At 41.2% G+C, this 27,212-nt stretch overlaps 1 protein-coding gene across 4 annotated transcripts in view; it reads right to left on the bottom strand.

Annotated features, from left to right (window-relative positions):
• Positions 1-742: 742 nt before the first annotated feature.
• Sesn1 (sestrin 1) overlaps positions 743-27,212 on the bottom strand; it is a 97,503-nt gene continuing 71,033 nt past the window's right edge. For 2 of the 4 annotated variants that reach the window (XM_048425279.3, XM_085690742.2), the window contains exons 2-10: positions 21,065-21,130; positions 20,106-20,306; positions 15,994-16,176; positions 13,792-14,034; positions 7,421-7,568; positions 5,870-5,982; positions 4,234-4,424; positions 2,718-2,862; positions 743-1,875 (exon numbers count right to left, since the gene is read on the bottom strand). In XM_048425279.3, the coding sequence (XP_048281236.2) occupies positions 1,789-1,875; positions 2,718-2,862; positions 4,234-4,424; positions 5,870-5,982; positions 7,421-7,568; positions 13,792-14,034; positions 15,994-16,176; positions 20,106-20,306; positions 21,065-21,130 (1,377 nt within the window). In that variant the 3' untranslated portion in view covers positions 743-1,788. The remainder of the gene's footprint in view (positions 1,876-2,717; positions 2,863-4,233; positions 4,425-5,869; positions 5,983-7,420; positions 7,569-13,791; positions 14,035-15,993; positions 16,177-20,105; positions 20,307-21,064; positions 21,131-27,212) is intronic. The other 2 variants (XM_085690749.2, XM_085690757.2) reach the window with 1 other exon arrangement.

Consider the following 27,212-nt stretch of genomic DNA (forward strand, 5'->3'; position numbering starts at 1 on the left):
TCCTTCAGCCAATCGCCGCTGAGTTACCAGCCCATTGGGACGTGGTCTGTCTCTCTCTCTCTCTCTCTCTCTCTCTCTCTCTCTCTCTCTCTTTTAAAAAAAGCAGCGGCAGTCCTCCACTCTCTCTTTGGCTTCCGGCTCCTCTTCCAGCTCCTAGACTCCTTTCCTGTTCTCACAGAGGGGCTGTTGTCTGGGACGGTAATCTGTAAGTTTTTTCCCCTTTGAATAAATAACCATTCTATTAATCATAATTCCAAACTGGTGTGGGATTGTTTGTGACTTACACCTTCAGGAGAAGGGTTTGTTTTGGTGCATGGGAATGGAACTCAATCAATGGATGCTTTCTTTCCCTATAGGAATGGGTTCACGATCTGGAGAGCTCGGCTCTCATGGCTCTCTGCTTCTCAACCACGAGCTGAAGTAGAATGTAGCTCGAATCAGAAGTGGTTGTCCAGTCTTCCTGGCACTCAGAATCATAGGCCAAAATGAACCTTTTATGTGTCTAGACACAGTGCTGAGAGATGGACCACAATAACATCCTTTAAGGCAAGTGCCGAGCTGTCTCACTGCCCCCTCCTGCTTCGCCGTATAAATCTGGAGGCTTCAAAATGGTTTGGCCATTTAGTATGGTCACTCATCTGATTCCAGTTTAAGTGTGAGTCTCTTTCATTCAGAAATGAAACTCTGACTCTGTTACTAATTGTGAAGCTAAAGTAGAACTTTATGAAATTAAGACAGCAAATTGCGGAAAATTATTCTTTATTGAAAAATATCAATAATACTGACAGACTTCAAAAGCAGTTCACGGTTCCAGAATACAAAGTACTTAATACATTTTTTTTCAATGTTTGTATCTCAAAGTTAGCATTTTGTAAATCAAGATACAAATTTGATAGTCTCACTAAAATATTTTCCAGCTTTATTCTGTAAGGAGCTGCACAACCTTCAAAGTCAGGGTCACGAGGGCAACTGGAGCCCGCGGGGCAGGGAGTTCCCGGGACTGTGCAGCAGCTTGCAGCAATATTTTCCACACTCCCTGCACAAGACAGCTGCCCTCCAGTGTCAGAAAATCGTGGGAAACAGCATGTCAAACGATAGCCCGTTCTCCTTTTAATCCCCACACTTTCATCAGAAGATTGCTCTTTGGAGGAAATCTTTTAAGAATGCCACTGTAATATTGCCCACTAACTGAATTTTAACAACTATACTGAAGGAAACAGACCGTTGCCAACAACACGGTCTTTGCTGAGCCGTGAGTAATCATTCTATGCTTTTTAGATGCGAGAGAAAAAGAACGTGTACAAGTTTAGTTGAAAACCACACAAGGTATGCACGTAGGCTCAGGGAGGAGCAGTGCTTGCTTCAATCACTAGTAGCTTAGCTGGAGCAGGCACGCGTTTGTCCCGAGAGCTGCGAGATTCCTTATGAATAAACGTAGTACCCAAGGCCCAGTCTTTACACACTCCAGTTCTTGTTCTCCTAGTACACGAGAGCAGCAGGATTTGGAGAATTGCTAGTCGCTGTGCTGAAACAGGCGTACAGCACCCTGGGCTGTCCGAAAGCGAGCGCCGTGACCAGCAGCCTTCCCTCATGGCTCTAACACTGGCGCCAAGCACCCACTGCTCCACAAGCAGGGCATCCCACAGTAAAGCAGCAGACACTAAAGGAATCGTGGCACAACGGATTTCTGAATTCTTTTTATCTACCATTGGTCCTGGGGCTTGGATCAGTCCCCTTGGAGACTACATTTGCTCTTCATTCCAGAATCATCTTTAAGGAGGAGAGGCATCAGGTCATATAGCGGGTAATGGCTCTCAGAGCATACAGGAGCTCTGCTTGCATCCTCGCTTCTATAAGAAGCAGATTAACATGAACCTGCATATGAAAGACAGCATCATGTAAGAACAGATTATAAACATCAGTTTTTCAGTGCATTCAATTAAAAAATGTCCCAAGGAAGTAGTTATTTGTCCCCTGCTATGATGATTTCAGGATTCTCCTTGGATCCCAAACCCTTGGATGTCCTAGTCCCTTGTGCTAAATAGCATATTATACACATGATCGGTGTACAGCCTCCCATTACTACAATGTGAATGCCATATAAATGGTTGTTACACTGTCTGGGGAATTATGACAAACTACAGGCACATATTTGGCACAAATACAATTGCAGTGACTTTTGTGATCCTCAGCTGACTCAACGTATGGATGCAGAAACACGACTGAAGGGCCAACTGTGTATTGTATGTGCTACCAAATAACTTAAGTCTTTGTCAGCACAATATCAGACTCCTTTGGGATAAATGTCGTATTATCCTATTTACATTTGACTGCATGTCTTCTGGTTATTTGTTATAATTCAGAAAATCTAGGCGCTGCTTTGCCAGACTTAGAACTTTCTGCTAAGCCATTAACTTCTAGAAAGATGCTTCAAAGAGAACCTGTTTCTGCCTACGCCCACGTTTTAAAAGCTATCGCCAAATGGTCTTAGGTGGAGACAGCTATGCCAGTTTTCTGAGGACAGACCAGCTTTCTTGTCTATTCTTGTATTTCTCATGATATAGACCTCTCTCAACGGGTTCCTGAGACAGACGTTCTGGAATGATGTTCTTCAGGCTCTAGAGACGATGAAGCAGGTTTGAGAGCCACTAGACTATGTGAAGGAGTGTAACAACCACTGCGAATTACAGGGCAGACCAGCCACCGCAAGCACAAACCTTCTCAGAGTGCTTGAACTGCCTCCAGAAGCTATCATACATTCTTTTGGTAACCTTTTCAGGAGTGCAGACAACAGTTTTGATATAAACTTTAAAGCTACGATCCAATAGCTGGTTAATTTCTCCATAGTCATAGTCATCGTATCTGTTAGAAGACATAAGAATGGACTATTGTCAGTGTGTAATAATCTCTTTTCTATGTGCAATACACGCCGATGTAAACACATAATTTTCTCCTCATCGTATGGGCAGTTAGTCCCACAAATGATATGGCTTTATAATGTTTAAATGGGATGGGATGGAAAAGCGTAAAGGAAGAAGTCAAGATGAACAGAAGGTTCCTAGCGCCCAAGCAGAGCACTCCCGTAGCTGACAGTAGGAACACGACAGCACTGGGTACCTAGCAACCACATATTCACAATCACCCAACACAGAACCACACTGAAACCAACTCTGAAAAGAGCATAGAACAAATTAAGAACGTACGTGTGTGTGTGTGTGTGTGTGTGTGTGTGTGTGTGTGTGTGTGTGTGTGTGTGTGTTTCGAGACAGGGTTCTCTGAAGTTTTGGAGCCTATCCTGGAACTAGCTTTTGTAGACCAGGTTGGCCTCGAACTCATAGAGATCCACCTGCCTCTGCCTCCTGAGTGCTGGGATTAAAGGTGTGTGCCACCACTGCCTGGCTCAAGAATTTATATTTATTACTGGTACTATTACGCACCTAAGATGGTAATTTACTTGTGTAAGTTTCTGGGGACAGATGAGGAAAGTCAGGGCAGGAGGGCTGGTTGGTCTCTCAGAATCTCATGGTGTCACTTTAGGAGAGGCTGAGATGCCTGCAAGTCACAATGCCTATTCCAACCACTGGATCCTGTGCTTCAGGACATAAAGGCATGCAAGGTACCTACTGTGTTTTCAGTGTAAAAGGGGAATGTTCTTGGCAAAGCTGATCCTAAAACTGCCCAAGGGGGCTGAAGTCAATAGTCTGGGGACTGATCGGTAGGAATTGGTTTAAAACTGGGTAGATGTACTTTAAAAGCCTGAGCAGTGTGAATTAAAGAGAGCTTGCAGGTCTCTGATAAAACCATACTCGAGAAAGCAGATTTATCGGCTGAGACAACCAGAAAGCCATACAGTGCAGAATGTGTGTAAGAGAAGGTAGTATATGTTATATTTCCTACAGAACACAGCAGGCTGGAGAGAGTCCCAAGCAGTGCAGGAGTGGGTGCTCTTCAGAGAAAATGTGAAGGTCAGGGACAGAAGAGGATGGCACAGATGTTCAGTGATCAGTTTTGCCTCCTATCTGTGTGCTGGACCAGTGTGCTCACTCTCCCTTCTTCAACTCAGTTGTCACTTGTCAAGACCTCACCTGTCTCACCTGTCACAGAACCCAAGCTGTGGTTCTGTGGGACATAGGAACTATAGAATCAGTTATGTGTGCACGCATGTGTGCACGCAGGCACCCCAATACTTCATGTAAAGGAAATGTCTTTATAAGCGTAAGGAAGAAGACTGACCGTATTCCAAACATGCAGTGAATATAGTTCCAGATAGCCCGTCTGAGCATTGAGGTATCGACATCTTTGTGCATTGCCATTGTATTGTAAGTAAGATTGTAAGCAATGTGAAATTTCTCATCAATTAATTGTCCCACATCTGGATAAAGACGATTCACCAGAGAATAACCATGGTCTTCCCAGCAGTAGTCCTAAACATGGGGATGACAGAAATTATGAATACTTAAAACATGGCAGAACAGCTTTGTGTCCACAGCGCATAGCAAACGAAGTCACTAGCAGCTGGGCTCTGCCCGCTGACCTTGAACTCAGTTTCCTCAGTGCTGCGGTTCATGCTCAATGTCCATACTGCGAGGTGAAAATGCCTATGAATTCTAACTGGGTCAGGTTTAAGAGCCGAGGGAGCCGAGCACAGACTGCAGCTCTCTGCAGCATTTCACCTAGTCTCCAGGGGCATGAAAGGTGAAAGTCCCTTCCCCATGTTTCAGCACAAGAACATTCAAATGTTCCTTGGATTTTGTGGATTTTCAAGCCAGCTATGGTAGCTAGTGCCTATTATCTGAATGCTTGGAGAGATGAAGCAGGAGGACCAAAAGTTAGAGACCATCCTGGACTATAAAATAAGACTATGTCACAAAACAAAATGAAAACAAAGTCTAGCTCAGTCTACCCACCACTCACCCTGCCTCATCCTCTCTCCCACCTGATTTTCACCCCAGTAACCAAGTCTTCTAATTGCTTCCCTATATGAAGTCCCTCCGATGCCTCTCTACTGCAGAGAACTCTTAAGTCCCAACTTCTGTTTGCCCCTAGAACATCTCTTTGACATTGGCCATAACTCTCAGTCAGTGCTGATAAACCTACTGTAAGCTGATTCAGCACTTAGGCATCCCCGCAGGGTGAAACCTCTTCCCACTCATGGCAGCTGGCAGCTTTGTCTGCAGCGCTCAGTATTCGGTCTCCTCACACCCTTCACTGGGCACCTCGGCTGAGACTAAAGCATTTCCAGCTCTCTCTTGCCGATGATGCGAGCCCAGCCCCTGCGCTACCTGTGCAGCCCCAGGGCTTGCCCGCCCTAGGAACATCCAGCACTGAGCTACAGTTCCAGCTGCCCTTCGGGTCTCAGCTCACACCTTTTGCATTCTCATCTCTCTCCAGAAAACTTATTACACAATAATCCTTTCGATTCTGGATTTATCATATTTCATTACAGTTCAACTCCTCCTTCTGCCTAAATTTTGTTCTTTTAAACATTATTTTATAGTTTGGGTGGGGACAAAAAAAAGCAAAGAAGTCTCAAAAGTTCAACTAGCTTCATAGCTCTAATAAAAAGAGTTGTTACTTAACACTGACCTGTAAGGGATAATTAGGCAAGCTGAGAGTAGTAACTCACCTGTTTAATATTGACATATATAAACGTAAGACATAATCTACAGCATGATTCTGCTGATAAACCGAAAACTTTACAAGACTGAGTGCAGAAGAGACAATCTGAAGTGTTGCTAATCCTAGTTCCTAGCTGCTGCCATCTGTGTGTGACCTGCAGAGCACCGAGCACACTTCTCAAGTGCAGGGAGCATTTTCACACCACAGCGAGAGGCTTCTAGACAATTACGTTACACAAGCACAGTCTTACCTGGACACGAAATGTTGGAACATGCATCCCGTGCCTCGAGAAGTCCTTATAGCCATAACTAGTGTCCTCAAAGTGCCGAGACACATCTCTTGCTGGCGTAGCTTCGTCATCATCTGAAATGATTTTGTTTTAAAGAAAATGAAATCTTTTCAAAGCTTTTGAAAACAAGAGGCTAATTCATTTTACCCATCACAAACAAATGTGAGATGAACTATTTTTGACACTGAATAACAAATATGAACCAAAACACTCTCTCGGATCATCTCATGTAGCCCAGACTGGCTGCAATTCTGCCACGTAGCTCAGGATGACCCTGACCAACTTTATCTTCTTGCCTCCCTCTCCTGAGTGCTGAGATTAGAGGCATGTGCCACATGGCTGGTTGACACGGTGCTGGGGATGGAACCCAGGGCTTTGGGTATGCCAGACATTCTACCAACTATACTGCCACCCCATAATAAAGTCTTAATACAAACTTAATACAAAAGTAGCTTGCTTCCTACAAAAAAGAATGTAGTAAAAATGAGATTTTCTGTGATAAAATAAGCAATCATAGAATTCTGCATGGCTTTCGTTTTCTCTTTGACTCCTGTCTTTCTCCTCTAATTTATACATTTTAAGTTCTCAAAAGTATGCATTCTAAGTTAAGAATACCCCATTTGGATAATATGTAAGATAACTCAGAGATAAATCATCTCTGGGGCTGGTGAGAGGGCTCAGTGGGTAAAGACACTTGCTGCCAAGCCCAACAACCTGAGTTTTATCCACGGGACCCCACATGGGGGAAGGCGGTAACTTCTGACAGTTGTCCCGACTTCCGCATGCTTCCTGTGGCCTGCACGCACCCCGCCAACCCCTTCCCAGTAATACAGTTAAACCGAAGGCAAAAGGGGAGGGTGTTAGTGTATGACAGGACTCAGACTCAAAAGGGGAGGGTGTTAGTGTATGACAGGGCTCAGACACAAAAGGGGAGGGTGTTAGTGTATGACAGGACTCAGACTCAAAAGGGGAGGGTGTTAGTGTATGACAGGACTCAGGCTCAAAAGGGGAGGGTGTTAGTGTATGATAGGACTCAGATACAAAAGGGGAGGGTGTTAGTGTATGACAGAACTCAGACTCAAAAGGGGAGGGTGTTAGTGTATGACAGGACTCAGATACAAAAGGGGAGGGTGTTAGTGTATGACAGGACTCGGGCTCCACTCTTCCTCTAGTACCGTTTGTACTTCCTACCTTTTCTCAGTTGCCTTCCTTAAGAAAGTGTTTGTGAGTGGGAAAATCTATGCAGTAGCTTTCCTGAAAGGACACATTTGGGTCCACTTTTAAATAAAAAAAGTTGGGCTTGAGCCAGGTGGTGGTGGGGCACGCCTTTAATCCAAGCAACCAGAGGCAGAGGCAGGAGGATCTCTGTGAGTTCAAGGTCAGCCTGGTCTATAGAGTGAGTTCCAGGACAGCCAGGATCATTACACAGAGAAACCAAACTAACCAAACCAAACCAAACAAAAGCTGGGCTTGTAAGGGAAACTCTGCTGACCACATTCAGGTTGTAATTACCTGAAGAGAAGACGAACATGCTCTCTCTCTTCTCTATTTCAAACCGCGACGCCATCTCCTCCTGGCTGGCTTCCTCCTCATCGCGACATTCCTGTAGCTGCTTCATCTTCTCCATGAGGGCTTCCACCTCAAAGAAGGAGTCGCTCACCTGAGAACAGCATTGCTTATGTTACAGACGGCAGACACAGAATGAAGTTTAGGAGTTTCATTAAGACTGTCTCATAACAATCTTCATCTTGCCAGCATACAGTAAAAATAAATTTTCTTATAATTTAAATGTACACTAGTAAATGCAATTGTTTTAGCCTACGGGTCATAGAGATCTTTAAATTTTAAGATTTAAGAGAAAAATAGTTCAACAAATTATAATGTTTTTTAACCTTAAAAAGCAATAATGTAAAAAAAAAGCAATAATGTAATCATTACACTGTTTTAAAGATTAAAATTTAACACTGTTAATTCAAAGTAAAATTAGCAACTGCATATTTAAAAATTGGCGTCCACTTGCCCAGGTAAATAAGATACACAGAGTACATACTGTCAACATGTCTATCATTTTCAAAATAGTAATTGTTCTATTTATACAGTTTACCAATTAAGAATGAGCCATGTCCTCACACGGCTGGGGCTGGCCAGCTGACCTCTGTGGATGGAGCTGACAGCTGTCACTTGCTGGGCTGACTACAGCAGCTTCTCATCTACAGTGCCGGGTGCTGGCACAACAGCCGAAGAGAGAAATGATTTACTCCTACAGCCTGGCTGCATCTTTACCCTAAATCCTGGATCAAATCTATGAAAGACACATTTCATGAAAGAAGTCTTAAAATTTTGTGCAAATGTGCAAAAAAACCCGTCTTCCCCTCCAGGAATTCCACTTAGTCTGCTGAGAACATTCCTTCTATTTGCTTGTTTGGGACACAGGGTCTCACGCAGACCAGGCTGACCTAGGCGGTGATGCTGGGGAAGACTGAGCTTTGGATCACCTCCTGGGGCTGAGATTACAGCTGGACATTTTTGCATGCTGGGCAAGCACTCTACCAGCTGAGCGATATCCCCAACACCCATGAATGTGGTAAGACTTCCTCACTGATCCTTTAGACGTCAGCTTACAGACTTGGAACACTACACCACCTCTTTACCCCCATTCCCAGTCATTCTTAGCCAGCACTCTGCTCTTTCCTTTCGTGTATCAAACACAGCTTGTAATATTTACATGATACTGATCCAGAGCCTGCCTCCTCCAGAATGGAAACATCTCTAAGGGTGAATTGTATCAGTACATCTACTGTTGTACTGCCAATATACGTCTATATTAAAACTTATATCACCTGTGCTTTATATTTTATATGATACATGGAAGAGATTATGGTATAGTTAAAGCATCCTATGGGGGTGCCCTACGCCCTTTCTCTAGTAATCTATGATAGGAAGTGTTCCTATGATGAAACTGGAGTATGGATTCTCCTGATCCATACTTTTCCACAGGTTCTGAGATATAGCCAATAACCAAAGCCAAACCAATGACCCCAAAAGATACACCCCAACACATACCATTCTCACTTATTTTTTTTAATTGAGACATAGTCTCATGTAGCTCAGGTTATAGCTGATGATGTCTTTAGATTCCTGATCCTCTTGCTTCTTCACCCCAGTGTTAGGATTACAGGTGTGCACCACCATGCCTGGCTCAGACTAGTCTTTGTTATATTAACCGATCTATCTTGCTCACTGATTTGCTAAGATAAATTACCCATATTTTAACTGCTTTTAAGGAAGATAATTCTTGATAAATTGTATTGAAAATCTTTAAAGGGAAAGGAAAAACAAAGTATGTTTCTTTTGCTACTTAACTAAATCATCAAAAGTTGGGGTGCTTTAAAAAGAAGTACAGATCATCATCATTACCCGAGAAAAGGTCTCGGTGTGGAGCTCAAGCCTTGAATTCAACCTGTAGGCTGCCCCGAGTCTTCTATCTCCCAAGTTGGGTATGGTGGAACATGTCTTTAATCCCAACACTAGGGAGGCAGAAGCAGCTGAATTTCTGCAAGTTCAAGGCCAGCCTATTCTTTACAATGAGTTCCATGACAGAGAGAACTACATAAAGAGACCTTGTTTTAAACAAACATATTTGTAGTCTTCCTGCCTTATTCTCAAGTGCTGGGATTATAAGTATGTTTACCATGCCTGGCAGCAATTCAATATTAAAATGTTGATATTGTACAGGAAATTTGCTTTTTAAACCATTTGCATCTAAAAGTGGATACTGTCCGGTGTGATTGGTGTAAACTATACACCTTCTATCCGCTCACCGTCCGGTGTGATCAGTGTAAACTATACACCTTCTATCCGCTCACCGTCCGGTGTGATCAGTGTAAACTATATACCTTCTAGCCGCTCACCGTCCGGTGTGACCAGTGTAAACTATACACCTTCTATCCGCTCACCGTCCGGTGTGATCAGTGTAAACTATACACCTTCTATCCGCTCACCGTCCGGTGTGACCAGTGTAAACTATACACCTTCTATCCGCTCACCGTCCGGTGTGATCAGTGTAAACTATACACCTTCTATCCGCTCACCGTCCGGTGTGATCAGTGTAAACTATACACCTTCTATCCGCTCACCGTCCGGTGTGATCAGTGTAAACTATACACCTTCTATCCGCTCACCGTCCGGTGTGATCAGTGTAAACTATACACCTTCTATCCGCTCACCGTCCGGTGTGATCAGTGTAAACTATACACCTTCTATCCGCTCACCGTCCGGTGTGATCAGTGTAAACTATACACCTTCTATCTGCTCACCGTCCAGTGTGATCAGTGTAAACTATATACCTTCTATCTGCTCACTGTTCAGTGTGATCAGTGTAAACTATATACCTTCTATCTGCTCACTGTTCAGTGTGATCAGTGTAAACTATATACCTTCTATCTGCTCACTGTCCAGTGTGATCAGTGTAAACTATACACCTTCTATTCGCTCACTATCCTGTGTGATCAGTGTAAACTATACACCTTCTATCTGCTCACTGTCCTGTGTGATCAGTGTAAACTATACACCTTCTAAAAGATTCAAATTAAAATCTTAGTATACGGAGCTAATCAATTAGAAAAATAAAACCCCCACTTCTTACTGTTATTAATAGAAAACAACCAAGAAAATCCAGAAACTTTACATTATCCTGGTACTGAGACCAGAGAAAGGCAAGAATCCAACTGTTGGTATCCTAGCAGCTCATACACTCTCTCACCCACACTTAGAACTCTGAGCTTTGGTAAATAACCGGGGGCCACATGCGTCCACTGTTTAGCCAGAATCGTGCTATGGAAAGTGATGTTTCTTCACATGTTAATTCGCTGTCTCTGATGCAGGTCTTAGTATCTGACACATGCTAGACACTGAAGTAGGCATTTCTGTTCTTCAGGGAGATTTAAGACCTCATCACCAAACTTCAATTTTACAGGAACTGTGAAGGGAGGAGGCTCAGAGAAGCACAACCACTTGGCCAGCATCCAACACATACACCAGGAAGTCTGTCCACCCGCGCTATCTGCCGGCTCCTGTGCTAACGGTGCACAGGTGACCACAATGCTAGTTCTGTGACTTTTCTTTCCAAGTACAAAAAGAAGCCTTTTCATTATGAATATGAAGAAGAATATGAGGAACTCTGACCCACACTATACAGGAATTAAACTTACTTATAAAAAAAAATTCAACTTGTAGGCCACTGAAATAGTTTCAGTGTTTACACTAAAAGCCTAGTGACCAGAATTTGATCCCTGGAACCCATTAAAGAAGAAAGGAGAGAACCGCCTCCACAAATCTCTCCTCCTTCCCTCCCTCCCTCCCTCCCTCCCTCCCTCCCTCTCTCTCTCTCTCTCTCTCTCACACACACACACACACACAAACACACACACGCACTTTTTAATGAAAAAAATGGGACTGGAGAAATAGCTCAGCAGTTAAGAGCAGTTAAGGCTGCTATTCCAGAGGTCCTGAGTTCAATTCCCAGCAACCACACACCACAAGGTGGCCCACAACCATCTACAGTGGGCTCTAATGCCCGATTCTGACATAAAGTTGTACATATATTCACATACAAACATTCACATACATAAAATAAATGAATCTTTAGAAATCAAATTGTTCTGACTTTAAAACAAAGGAATAACAAAACAGAAGATAGAAAGGTAGAAGGAAAGTTGTCCTAGTTACTGTTGTATAGCTGTGACAAGACCCCAGGACCAAGAGAGTTTATAGAAGAAACTGTTTAACTGGGAACTTGCATACAGCTTCTGACTTATGCACTATCATCATGGCAAGGAGCATGGCAGCTGGCAGGCAGGCTTAGAACGTACATCCCGACTCATAAACAGTAGGCAGAGAGAGCTGCTGGGAATGCTGGCTTCTGAAACCTCAAAGTCAACACCCAATGACAGAGCTCCTAATCCTTCCCAAATAGTTAAACCAACTAGGGACCAAACATTTAAATATATGAGCCTATGGAGGCCATTTTCATTTAAAACACCACAGCATTTTAATAAATTTACATTCAGCTGGCATCATTAGGTTCTATGTACAAAATTAAACACACAAAAAAATGTAAAGGGAAAATTGGAGATCAAAGTTGACTTAACTTCCTAAAAGCCTAACAGGAAGCCAGTCTTTTCTTTTGCCAGAGAAGACAATGATGAGGAGAAAAAGGAGGAGAAAGAAGAGGAGGGGAGGAGGAAGAAGAACAACACCATGGCCACCAGGAAATCTCTGTTGACTGGGGTTTCTGTCCTGCCTGGGCCTGCAGCAGTTCAGTCCCAAAGAAACACACACAGCTCTACATTAATTATAAACTAGTTGGCCTAGTAGCTCAGACTTCTTATTAACTCTTATAACTTATATTAGCCCATAATTCTTGTCTGTGTTAGCCACAGACTTTTATTAGCGAGGCATTCTCATCTTGCTTCCTCTGCATCTGGGTGACGACTGCAGGCTGAATCTTTCCTCTTCCCAGAATTCTCCTGTTCTCATTGCCCCACCTCTACTTCCTGCCTGGCTACTGGCCAATCAGGATTTTATTAAACCAGTACAAGAAACAAATCTTTACAGGGTAAACACTGCTGTCCCACAGCACTCCTCTATCAGGTCACACTATTTAAGCTTTCCCTTATTAGCTGGTCCTGGTTGACTAATGGACCTGAAATGATGACTATAGCCTCCTAGAAGAGCTCACAGTGTTGTATATCCCTTAATGTTGTGGAATATTATTTTAAGATTGTTACATTTGTTTACGCTGTGGAACACTTGTTGAATGATGCAATGATGTGTTGCATTCTCTTATGCTGCATTTGTTTAACTCTATGAAGCTGTGTTACTTTGCCTGCCTAAAACACCTGATGGTCTAATAAAGAGCTGAATGGCCAATAGTGAGACAGGAGAAAGGACAGGCAGGGCTGGCAGGCAGAGAGAATAAGCAGAAGGAGAAATCTGGGAGGAAGAGAAGAAGGAGCAAGAGAACAAGGAGAGGAGAACATCAGAGGCCAGTCACCCAGCTATACAGCAAGCCGTGGAGAAATAAGTAAAGAAGGTATACAGAAACAGAGAAAGATAAAGCTCAGAGGCAACAGATAGATAATTTTAGATATGAAACAAGTCAAGCTAAGGCCAGGCATTTATAAGAAATAATAAGCCTCCTTGTGTGTATATTTATTTTGGAGCTTTGTGGCAACCCCACCCCCCAAAAGCCAAAACAACAACAACATTTTGGCATTTCAACATGAGGCTAGAGTAAAAGAAAATTCAACCACACCTTAGTGCAATGGTTCTCTACCTTCCTAACGCTGTGACCCTTAACACAGTTCCTCATGTCATGGTCACCCCCAACCATACAATTATTTCATTGCTACTTCATAACTGTAATTTTTCTACTGTTCTGAATTGCAATATAAATATCTGGTATGCAGGACGATCTTAGGCAAACCCTGTAAAAGGATCATTTGATCCCCCTCAGAAAGGGTCGCAACCCACAGGCTGAGAACCACGGCCTTAGCATCTAGACTAGTGATGGACATTGCAGTAGAATAAATTCATCCTTAAAACACAGATCTAGCTGGGTGGTGGTGGCACACGCCTTTAGTCCCAGCACCTGGGAGGCAGAGGCAGGTGAATCTCTGTGAGTCTGAGGCAAGCCTGGTCTACAGAGCAAATCTCAGCAGAACAGCCAGGGCTACATAGAGAAACCCTGTCTTGAAACAAACGAACAAACAAAATCTAACATCTCTGTGGACCTAACAGGACAGATCAACAACCAGATAGGAAAAAAAAATAACAACTATAGTAACTAGTCTTATGACAGTCTCATAACAACAGACACTTACCGAAATATTTCCTGCTGAGTTGACTTGCAAGTCATCCACGCTGTGATTGCCATTGGTAATGTCACAGATGCAGTAGTTACTAACAGAAGGAGGTCTGAAGGTATGGCCACCATCACAATGAATTTCTGGGCTAATTCCACAGCCAAACGTGAATGAGGCAAGAGAATGATAGTGTGTGAGCAGAACCACAGCATGGACCAGCTCCGCCAGAGACCAGCTGTGCTCCTCCGCTTTCAAAAGGCCCTGGCAGATGAGAATGGAGGTTTGATCTGAGATGTGTGGTAAACACAGTTCATTTTAGTATTTAACAACTGACTGAAACAGGACTAGACACCATACAAAGCCCGGTTAAGATTACAATTTAAGATATACAAAACCTATAATTGGTTAAAATTTTATTAAAAATCTATTTAGAAATATGAGCTTAACATCTATTGGCACACTGTCACTTTGACTCTCTGAAATAATTTATTTTAAAATGGAATAGGATTTTATTTTGCTTATACTCGACTGCTGTGTTTCAGATGGTGGATAAGAACGAATCACAGGTTGTCAGTGAAAATGTATTGTTTGTGTTAAGGTGGACACCACTGTTGGAAACATTTGGGTTTTTTTTTTTTTTATTTAGTCAGGTCTCTTAAAGGAACTTTTAAAGACAGCGGCTTGAGCAATTTCATTCTAAAGATTCTTAAGTCCTTGATTCTGTTTGTTATTCATGAACCCTACAATTCTTCAAATTCAACTCTGTGTCCCAGGTGCTTCTATCACCTATTTTAGAATCTTGTGTGCCTTTCCTTGCAATCTAACAGGCACCATGCTAATCACACTCAAACATTACACCTTCCTGACAATTTCTCCTATTATGTAACAGTGCTGTAACACAGATGGACAAGACTGAAAACATATTTTAAATGTTCCTATAATGTGGTACACATTTACAGAGAAAGCTGATTATATTTTAAACTCTAGAATCAAAAGAAACTAGCTTAAGATGTCATTTATAAATAAGGATGAACGAGATGCTACTTCACACCTGTGAGAACAGATGGACTTTAAGACAATGACCACAGCTGGCGAAAATGCAGGACAGCAGGAACAAATCACTGGGGCAGCCTTTGAAAGATAGCGTCTATGTTCTCCAAAGTACACTGGTTTACAGTGCAACCCAGGAAGCATATACCTACCTATTTACCCAAGTAAGCTGAGAGCTCTTGTCTACCAAAATGTCTACATATGAATATAGCAATTTTATTCATAACCGCTCAAAACTGGTACTTATTAGGAGGCCCCCTAAGTAGATGAATGGGAGTGGCAGTCAGCAATAAAAATAAATGATCTATGAAGTCATTTAAGAAAGATAAGCTCCAGATAAGGTAGCTTATGTCTGTACTTCCAGCACCGCGGAAGGTGAGGCAGGAGGACCAAAAATTCAAGGCCAGCTTGGGCTACACAGCAAGTTCCAGGCCAGCCTTGACTACATAGCAAGACCCTCTCCAAAAACAAACAAAAAATACTCAAGTAAAAAGAAAGAACCTCATGTGCATATTGCTAAATGAGGTCAGTCTGCAAGGTTCTACTGTATGGTTCCAACTATATGATATTCTGGAAATGGTACATTGTAGATATAATTAGAGGTGAGCAGTTGTGGGGCTCAGGAGGAAGCTCAGCACAGTGACTACTTACTATCTCATACTGTTTGGTAATAGTAACATGTTGCCATGCCCTTACAAAGAGGAGATCCTAGTGGAAACGATGGACTTTAGATAACAGCAGTATACCAGCACCGGCTCATCACTCACAAGTAAATGTACCACGCAAAGTCCAGAGGATAACAGCACAACAAGGTATGTCTTCGGATATTCTATCTGACTTTCCTTTTCTCTCTTCCCTCCTTTCCCTTCCCTTTCTTTCTTTGAGGCTCAGTTTCAGGTACCCAAGGTCAGCCTCAACCTGGCTGTGTAGCTGACAGTGACCTTGAACCTTGATCCTCCCACCTTCTTTTCCTGTCTCCTCAGAGCTGGGATTACAGGCCTGCTCTGCAAGCTCAGTCTGTAGAGTGCTTGGGAATGAAGCCAGGGCTTTGTGCATGCTAGACAAGCAATCCACCACCCGAGCTGCATCCCAACCTTCTATCCAATCTTCTTATCAACCCAGAGCTGCCCTGAAGAGCAGTATCACTTTAACAAATCACGGCATACGTACTTCAATGTGTTCTTTGGTAATAAGCCAAGGCCTGTGGGCTAATACTTTGTTAAGTTCTCCTAAATTCTGTAGCTTTTGAGGTGCATTCTCTAAGCCATTGAGCCACTTGGGATCCCCGCCCACATGAAGGAAGTCATTGACGTGTAGATTCACTAGGTAGGAGCACTGGTGCCTGGCTGCAGCCTTCACAGAAAATAAAGACACAATTATGTTAAAATATCAACTATTACAAATCTGTTTTCCTTACAACATACAAATAGGTTTTTGATTATTCTGTCTTAAGTTTTCCAGACTACAGAAATACAGAATTTATTTAGAAATTTAAAAAATTCAAATATACTATAGAAAACATTGCTGTGAACACGCATTCCTCTCACTGTTTAATAATAAAAAACTGCTTGACTAATAGGCAGGCAGATAAGGTTGGGAAGAATAATGAAACTGAGAGCTCAGATGAGAAGGGGCAGAGTCAAGGGAGCCGCTGGAGGAACAAGAAGTATCAGAGCACAGGGGAAGCCATGTGAGACGTGGCCAAACATAGATAAAAGAAATGGGCTAAGTTAATAGTAAGAGCTAGTTAGTAATCAGTCTGAGCGACTTGGCCAAACTGTTTTAATTAATATAAGCATCTGAGTGATTCCTTAAAAGGATCTGTGGGACACGGCAGGACAGAGAAACCTCCATTAACATATGGTGCTCTAACATGGCATACACACATAAACATAACGCCTGAAAAAGCTTTTAAAAAAGGATTTTAGACACACAAAAACAGAGTCAGATGCGGTAGCCGCATTTTTTTCTGATAGGCTTTGTTTTCTGGTGGCAAGCAGATGCATGGCTCCTTTTAGAGATGGCTTCCTGCCTTAATACTGCAGCATGGAAGGCTCCTGGGAAGTCCTGCTATGGAGCTCTTGACTGGTGTTTGTAGGTCAGCAGGCTGTACACCACTTGGAGGCAGCATGGACCCCACAGTTTCTCACAGCTGGGATGGTAGGTGTGACTCTCACTGGTACCTCTACCACTCTGGGAACTCAAGCAGGGTGGAGCCAGCTACCAAAGCCATCTCTTTGGTCCTAGCCATGCCCATGTAGCTGTTCAATGACTTTAGTGGTCAGAAAAGAACTATAGATACACAGTAAAGACAGATTCAGACAAAAAGAAACCTCTAAATAAATCACAATGTGTTTTTTTTTTTTAAAAAAAAAATCTATGTAGGCTTGGGAGAGAGAAGAAAAAGGATAGAGACAATCATAGATTAAAAGAATAATTTAAAGAATATAAAAGGAATAGAGTGATAAAAAATTATAATGAGCCATTTAAAGGTAGAAAATACACAGAGAGTCTGGATTATGTATATTATTATGTTTTCTTTGGATATTTTGACTGTTAATGAGCTAACTTCTGAGAGATATTTTAAAGGTACCTTCACTTTGAAATTTGGGTCTAAGGATGTGTTGCTTTGGAAAAGAGGGTCTACTTTTGTTTCCACAGAAGATGAGACACTGTGGATTTCTTCCAGGTTAATATTGTATGATTGGGGAAGACCCCTGAAAGGTGTCTGATGGAAACGATGGTCCAGGTGATCCAACAACCACAACAGCTTCAAGGCTAATGGCTGAGATGGACAAACCGCATAGAATGACGCCATCAGGACTTGACCATAATTCTAAATTTTCTCAGGGTTCCTCAGAGATCACCACACTCAACAATTAGCAGGAAGTAGTCTACAGAACTATACTCGAGTTCCCAAAATATTGCTTATAAATGTTTGTTTTCATGTAAGTGAGGTTGGTTATAAATTGTCATTGGTCATAGTCAATCTCCTTCTAAAAGAAGAAATGGGGATATGATATAGAAATAGAATAAAAGGATAGATAATTGAATTTAATCCAAAAATCAACTGTTAGCCTCAAAATATTTTACACTGGTATGAATTTTAGCTTCTTGATATAAATTTAAGGTTAATTTTGTTCTAATGTATGTATATTTCCACTCTTGTTTAAGGTATTGTGTTTATATAGCTCAATTAAAAATGTAATGTATAACTAAGAAATACAGATTTACAAAAATAAAGTTAGTCATCTATAAAAGTCAAACTTAAGGTCATGTTAGATATATATAGATCTATTTCAGAGAAATATGTGATCTTTAAACACTTCAAAGACTTACAGAATATGACATTTAACACGTTTTAATAACTTAGAATTCTTTTGACTGAGACAGGTCTCTTTCTGGCAGTACTGATCTACTCCCAAGAGGAAGATGGGCACTTAAGACACTCCATATGGACTTTGGGTTTTCTTTGCAAAACTAGCCTATTGGGCAAGAAACTGTCCTTGCCTTGACTGTTAACAGTAAGTATGCTGTTCAATCTGGACAAGCAGGACACAAAGAAAAGTAGCTGCCAAACTTTGCCGAGACAGGGTAGGACAGTACTTCAAATTTTCCTGCTCCTGAAAAGGGCCTGTGAGATACTCTAGACCTATAAGCCAAAGTTGGATGCCTCAATGTTGCATAGAAACTTTGGGTGACTATCCAGGCAGTCAGCTGTTACTGTCATTTCTTATATTTTTGGAAGTCACCTGTTTGCACTTCCTGCTTACTCAGATAATATTACTTCTTTCTCAGATCTTTGATGGTGTTGAAGACTACATAGTTATAATTATAGTCTTTCTTAGTTATGATAAAAAGATAAATTAGATATAAAACTTTAGACTCACCAAGGTAAGATTGATAATAGAATAAATATTTTCTGTAAGTTTGTCAAATACAAATAGACGAGGTATTATAACTGCAATTCTTACTAGATAACCATTTTATTGTATGTAATTTTAAAGTCTGTATTAAATTTTATTGTCTGTATTGATAAAGTTACTACCTTCCTTTTTGATTAGACAGAAAGGAGGAAATGCTGTGGGATAATCTTTCTGTACACTGTGAACATGTATTCCTCTCACTGGTTAAAAAAAAAAGCTGTTTGACTAATAGCCAGGCAGGATAAGATTAGACGGAACATTCAAACTGAGAACTCAGATGAGGAGGTGCAGAGTCAAGGGAGATGCCAGTCAGTCACTGGAGGAAGATGATGTATTAGAGCACAGGTAAAGCCATGAGACACATGGCAAAACATAGATGAATAGAAATGGGTTCATTTAAAAGTAAGAGCTAGTTAGTAATAAGCCTGAGCTATTAGGCCAAACTGTTTGTGATTAATATTAAGACCGTGAGTGATTATTCAAGAGCAGCTGTGGAATGGGGCAGGACAAAGGAACCTCCACTTAGAAAACAGCGCAGTAATATTTCAGTAACAAAATACTGCTAGAAAAATTGGCATTAAAAATGTTGCCTCTGTGCCAGCTTTCAGACTCTCAGACAAAGGAGTGTGTGAGGGGTTTCTTCACTTCAGTTAAACTGTCAATCATAAAATAACTTTATTATACACAAACTGAACACGCTTAACCACCAGTTATGTCAACATAAACCATAACTACACTATGATCCTAGCATTTGGGAGGCTCAGGAACTCATGGGCATTCTCAACTACATGGCAAGTGTGAGGCCAGTCTAGGCCATACAAGAATTTTGCTAAGGAGAGTGGGGAAGGGAGAATGGGAGGGAGGGGTGGAGGCATCACTTATGTCTTATGTTATGTTGTACTTTAATTTCTAAGAAAGAATGGTTCTGGACCAATAAGATATCTCTGTAGGTAAAGGCACCTGCCACTAAGCCTGACAACCTGAGTTGAATCACATGGTGGAAGAAGAGAACTGACTCCTTCAAGTTGTCTTACACACACACACACACACACACACACACACACATACACACATGCACACACACACACACGCGCACACACACACACACACATGCACACACACACGCACACAAAGAAATTTTAAAGCAATAGTTCTTAGTACTGTATAAAACTACATGTAGTATATTTTGTTATACTTGAAAGCATACTTATTTAAAACCAGAAAAAATAGAAGCTATCTGGTAAGAATATGATTACAAGTCAGAATATAAGTATTTATCCTTGTATCAAAAGCATTAACTCTCAAAGAAATTAAGAAAAACAGGCAGAAATAATTTTTCATTATATGTTTACAAACCATTATTCCAATGTAGTGCCGATAATGGAGGGGTAATGGTCCATCCATTTGCAGTAGATAGTGTTGAGTTTTTAAGAAACTTTCTAAATATTGTGGGTGGAAAACCATCACTAACGTAATGTTATCCAAACGACCCAAAGCAGCAAAAGAATCTGCAAATAAAGCATGCATCTGTGCGTCTTCGCTCCCTACTTGTAGAATCTGTGTAAATGAGAGAAAACTGTGGTTACATAAACTAGAAACTGGTGTTAAAGAAAATATGAATGGGCTGCATTGTTCCACTCAGAAGTAGATTAAATTTTACTTAAGAGGGATAACAAATTTAAACTTGTAGCAAAACAGAAGAATAGCCCCATTATATGATGAGGGATAAACAACAAAGCTTGGACTGAACTTCAATTTAAGGGTATCTAGATAGGCTGCTTGCAGACTTGACCAGAATCCAGATCCGGAAGCAGTTTTACATTGCTAAATGCCCAGAGCTTGCAAGCAGACACTAAAACATTTTTTACAACACTATTTTCATTTAATGAAAAGAGAACCACAATTTAGCAAATAGTTCTTATGACAACAAAGCACAGATGCTTCTACTTACACAGAATTAAAGGTTCAGTCTAGCATTAATTAGTACCAACCTGTTGAGATGGACAAGACTGAGCACCTCTGCTTCCAAGCATTCTTAAGCAAGGTCTAAATATAAGCCGGCGGAGGACGAGTCAAAAACAAGTCTCGGTTTTACTTGATTAAATACGGGTGCTTAAATGCATCATGAAATACTAGAAGTCAATATGACTAGAACAGCTTTCTAATCTCATAAACTCAGTGCCAAAGCATGACTAACTCTGAATAACTGTGTAAAACATGTTGTTGACCAGCAAGCATTAGGATGCCAAGATGTGGGTCATGAAAATGTTTCCTTAAAAGCAGGCAGTTCACTGTGTACTTTCAAAACAGCATACCTCCTTCTCTGGGATGAACCTGCTTGGTCCATGTCCTACTGGCCGAGGAATTCTGATTCCAAGTTCCTAGAAAAGAAAATTACACCATCTCAGGCCTCCAGCAGTGAACAACACAAACTCAGGCTAAAGGAGCAAGAAGGAAAAACAGCCAATTCAAAACAGACAGGCTTGCTATAGACATTTTTCTCATGGTTATATATAACACCAGCTATTTGCATCCCACAGTTAACACCTTATAATATGACTCTTGACTAAAAACAATAAAACCTGTTCCACTAAGACCAGAGTTTTGCATAAAACACTTGGCAGAGAGTCTAGAACAGAAAGTTCAGCACACAGCAGTCAACCCTGTGGGCTGTCAGTGATACAAAACAAGCCCAGTGTGTTTGTACATCCAAAACTAAACAAAAGCATCTCTCCCTGTACACCTTGTCCGGAAATAAAAGCAAAACAACCTTCATATAGACATCTTAAACAGGAAGAAACACAATTGTCACTAGATTGATACTACACCTGGAAGTAAACAGAGAAGCTATGACAAGTAAGAACTAGGTAGCTAAATTCACAAAAGAGAAAGGACTACGGTTGAGCTCTCCTTTCTCCAGGGTTGAGTGAATCTACTTTAGGAAAACTAACTTTGTTTACCTTGTTTATTTCTGCCTTTTGACAAAATCTAGAATTCTTTCTCTTACACTGACAGAGCAGTATATTAACAGGGACAGAAAGCCCATGGTTAGGACCTCCTCCCCTAGGACAATGTTCTTAGATACAATATCAAAACAACCATAATAAAACTCGAGACAGTCAATCCAGTATCACTCTATACAGTAAACACAACAGATGATTAATTTTTATATATAAAATTATATTACACACAAATACTGTTTTTCATTTAGAAGAAAATGGAGACTGGGACCAAGCATAAAACCTGAGTTCCATTTTTGAACCCACATAGCAGATGGATAGGCTCATTGGTGCATTAACACACACATATGTGTATACACCCACATAAAAAGAAACAAAAAAAACCATTTCTACTATCCCTACTACTTCTATAATTTCATTCCATAAATCAGATACTGGCTATTCCTGTTGTGTGTGTATGCACTCTGTATATGTATGAATGCCTGCATGTGTGAACATGGGCAAGCGCATATATGTAGCACATGTGGAGGGCAGAGGACAGCCTTGGGTGTTGGTCCTCGCTTTCCCCCTTGTTTGAGACAGGGTCTCTGGTGATTTTCCACTGTATGTGCCAGGCTAGCTGGCCCCTGGGCTTCTGGGGGGATTTCTGCTTCTCCTTTCTGCCTTTCTGTGTGTATGCTGGTATTACAGACGTTTGCACTCACTGTGCATCCAGCTTTTACATGCTTTCCCAGAATTTGAACTTAGGTCCTCACACTTGTGGGATGAATGCTTTTACCCACAGACCATCTCTCCAACCCAACTGTTTTGCTTTTAAGAAGAACTGGGAGGGAACAGAGAGAATTCAAGAAATTTGGGATGAGCAAATGAAAAACTTTTGAATATAATGGATTTTAAAAGTTCAGGCAAGGCTAGGAATGTAGCTTAGTCAGTAGTGCTTGTCTCATGTAAACCTGTAATTCTAGCACTTGGGCAGAGAAGGCAGGAGGATCAGAAGTTCAAAATTATCCTCAGTTACTGATGGAGGAGGGTCATCTGTCTATGTGTTACTTTCATTGGTTAATAAAGAAACTGCCTTGGCCCTTTGATAGGACAGAAAATTAGGTAGGAGGAGTAAACAGAACAGAATGCTGGGAGGAAGAAGGCAGTGAGGCAGTCGCCATGACTCTCCTCTCCGAGACAGACGCAGGTTAGGATCTTTCCTGGTAAGCCACTACCTCGTGGTGCTACATAGATTACTAAATATGGGTTAAAGCAAGATTTGAAAATTAGCCAATAAGAGGCTGAAACTAATGGTCCAGGCAGTGTTTAAAAGAATACAATTTGTGTGTTGTTATTTCGGGTGTAAAGCTAGCTGTGTGCGAGCTGGGTGGGAATGCAGCCCGCTGCTCCTTTCTACAAGTTACATAGCAAGTTCTGGTACCTCCCCCCTTCCTAAAACAGTACACAGGATAAGAGGATCTTTATCAGGAAAATCCAAAATAGACTACTTGCCAACTGAATCCATGATGTATCAACTATATTATACACATTACATCCAATTTTCCTGGACATTGATAGCTTCTTACTGTGGCTAGTTCACACTCACACTGAAGATACTATGTAACATTATACTCATTTGAAATGACACCTCACTTGTCTGGTCATATATATGTCTCAGTTTTAACAATGTATAAGTTCCAGAAGAGAATTTGTTCTTCTTGAAACAAATGTAGCTGTTTATATAAAATAATGATCCCAGTAGCATAACTTCTAACCTGACCAAACTGGATATATGTTAAACAAAATTCACCGGGAAAAAGTACAAAGTTGAGGCCAACATTTATTCTTTCCCTTTTCCTTCATCTTACAAGTTATCTAGACAATATGTATTTAGAGTTTCAAGTTTTTATTACTTATTTTGTAACTCAGATACACACTATATAGTACATAGGACTTCAGGGTAGCAAAGGATGCTATTCCAAATAGATTATTTGACAAATGATCTTGGAATAACTGGTAGTCACTCAGAAAAAAAGGAAGTTAGAGCCCTAATCATATTTTAATCCACAATAAATCAGAGTTAAATATGAAAGAACTAACCAAAAAAAAAAATAGTTCTAACAAATGCTTGTGTAGTGAAAAAGACCCAATAACGCTATAAAACCCAGAAGTCAAAATTAAAGACGGATAAATCTGGTAACAAATCAGACTTCCATGAAGGGAGGACACAAAGTCTAAAATGAACAGAAAACTTAAAAGATATTCGCAAAGAGTCATAGACAATTCAAAGAAAAAGAAATAAGAATGACTGAAACCATGCTCAAGTCTCTTCCCCAAACCCTACCACATTAACTACAGAGAAACCACTTTTAATTCTTCAAAAAAAAAAAAAAGAAAGAAAAGAAGAGAAAAGAAAGAAAGAAATTTTAAGATGGAAAAATCTGAGGCATGGTGGCATGTCTTCACTCCCAGCACTTGGGAGGCACAGGCAGGTGAATCTCTCTGAGTTCTAGGCCAGCCTCTGCTATTTAGTGATAGACAAGGACAGCCAGGTCTATAAGGAGACCCTGATTTAAAAACAAACAAACAAACAAAAAAGATGCAAGTTCTAAAGTAGGGCAGTCTGCAAGGTAGATGAAAACTAAAAAGACACACGCTCTTTGTGTCAATAATTCTATCTTAAGTGGAACCTACAGACCTACTCACATTTGCATATTCACATGTAAGGGGAAATCATTGCAATACTGCTTCCAATCAATAACCTAAGTGCTAATCAAAAGGAAAACTGAAAGGTTTAACAGAGCAACAGAGCTGAGGTCCTGCAGAAGAATGAAGCAGAACATGTGTGTTGTGCGTGTGTGTGTATATGTGTGTGTGTTACTGCTTGAAACATGTGGGTAGTATTTCTTTAGATGACACCAAATTGATACCCATATGACCTTCAAAACAAACAGGTTTAATTATATCATCCTGGTCTTGTTTCTATACTACATACAGAAATCATATACCAAATTATTATAAAGTAATAATTTTATAATTAAATTATAAAAATTAATTATAAATTAAAGTAATAATTTTATAAGGTATCCATGAATGCTTCATAAAATAGAATTTTCAGGGCATGGTGACACATGCTTTTAATCCCTGCTCTCCATGAGTTTGAGGCTAGCCTGGTTAACATAGTGAGTTTTGGGTCAGTCAGACCAAGGCTATATAAGACCCCACCTTTAAAAAAAAAAAGCAAATTTTCTTATATGATGGGGAATCTCAGCCAATCACATTCTGCTTAAGGTATGTCCCCCTGAGGCCATACAAAACAAATAAAAGATCGAAGTGCCTTGCCACTTCCTCTTTTTTTGTTCCCTGCTCGTCTGGTATTCGTGGGATCTCTGGTCATTTAAGTTTTCCCCTTTTATTAAAAGTTAAATCTTTTTGTATTGAGTTGGCCCTGGTTAATTATCGATCGATCACACCCAGCCACACTTATAGATATAGCAAGTCTTTCCCAATAGTCCTAACTAATTCTTGCGCTGATAAAATGAACTCCACTCTCAGTCACTTCTGGTGCTCATGTCGATACCACTTTTTTCTTTTCCAATGACCAAGGAAATGTCCTTGATTCTGCTAAGAATGTTTTCTGCCAGGGTTAAACTATTTTAAAATATATTAAGAAAAAGGAAGACAAAAGGAAATAATCACTCAGAAAGGGGGGGGGCAAGGATTCCTTGGGATGAGATGCCCACTGCACAGTAATGTTAGTATTAAGATTACATCAACTCCTTGATAAATATCTACAGAGCTGCAGAGAGAAGAAGAAGAAGAAGTTAAGACAGAACTGTAAAGGGGTCTCTGACAGTCCCTTCACTGTGGATACAGGTCTAGTTCCAGCTAAAAGAACTTCATTCAGCTCAGCGGTGAACTATCAGATGATCCCAGAGAGCCCTAGAGCCTGCAGCTCATAAAGCCGAAAGAGAACTGAGAGAGAAAGGAGATGGAAGGGTCAAAGGTGGGAGAGCAGGGAGGGAGATACACTTACCAATCAACTCTTCCTTCACAGAGAAGGGGGAGCAAGACTGACACAAGGAGAAACATGGTTACTTCTATTCTAGGATCAAATACATTCACTCTTCTCATAGGAGGCTAGGCTTAAAAGTTGGAAGACTCTCTCTTAGCTAACAGACTAGGTATGTAACAGAGATACAAGGACATGACATCAACGTTTCTACTTAATGTTATGCCCATCAGAAAACAAGAGGCTAATCATCCAGGGTGTTACTGATGAGCTCTGAGATTGTATCCCAATTAGTCTCAGACCAGGTACAGACAAGAAGTGGACCGGCTTCATCCAGCCTCCCAGGGCGCACAAATTAACCTCTGAGAAAAGTGAACTGGTGAGTTTCCGTACACCATCCTCCAGGACCTGCTCTCACTGAAACTCATACAAAGACTCCTCCTCTTTGAAAATCACTACAGCAGAGCACACACTGGGATGGCGGCTCCGTGGGAAAGGGCTTGATCCCAATGTGCATGCAAGGCCCTACATTTGATCCCCGGCCTGACCAAGATTCTCTATGCATCATCTCCTGAGAGAAAAGTACAGAGCAGTTACAAAGGTTTGGCCAAAACAAGGACTTCAGTTTAGTAAGGCTGGAATCCCATGAGGGCATTTAAACTCTTGAGTGACGGGTCTAGTATGCAAAAGAGGGCTGAGGAGGAGGAGGATACAGCAAAAACAGTGCCGTCCCGCACAACTGCCTTGTGTCATATGATAGAAGAGGCTGCAAAGCTCTTGACGGCATGTGCGCGTGCACTCCACACACATCGGGAATCTCTGCCAATCAAACTGCTTTTTAGTTTTCTGTTCATCCCTTAACTGACAGAAACAGACAAAAAACAATCTTGAGCTAATAATGTTAATAAAATCAAGAGCAGCAATTATAGTTCATAGAGTGTTGCAAACCAAGGACTGTTTTAAGTGCTATTGCCACAAACAAGGAACATGCACTTTATGATACTAAAATCTAGAAAATGTAAGTCAATGTCTTTAATGCTAAGCCAAACTGAATGCATTTTTTCTAACTTCCTAGGTAGATTACTCCAATTATTTTTCCTTTTAAAGCTGTGAGAACTCAATTAGACTCTGCTCAAATCTTACAGTCCAGATCCTAGAGGGCAGAACTGCCAAGAACAGATGGTTGGGCTGAAAAGCAGCCGCAGATGTTCATCGGGTATAAACCTCACAGGCTATCTGAGAAGGTGTGGCTGGAAAAGCTAGCATGAGAAACAAGAATACCCACCCCTCGACAACGCTAATGACCATCTTTGAAAGAGATGACCACAGCCCCACCATCACAATCTGACCTGTTTCCTCTATCCATGTACGACAGCAACAGCTGATTTCAGAATATGAACTCTCAGTGGCTACCGGCAGTGCCACAGAAACAGTCCGTGCTGTGCCACTGTATGAACAGTCCTGGTAGAGAAAGCGCCGTCCAGTCACGTGCTTTGCGCTGGTGAACGC

Source organism: Myodes glareolus, chromosome 1 (genome assembly GCF_982192425.1).
Source record: "Myodes glareolus chromosome 1, mMyoGla1.1, whole genome shotgun sequence".
Taxonomy (NCBI): Eukaryota; Metazoa; Chordata; class Mammalia; order Rodentia; family Cricetidae; genus Myodes; species Myodes glareolus.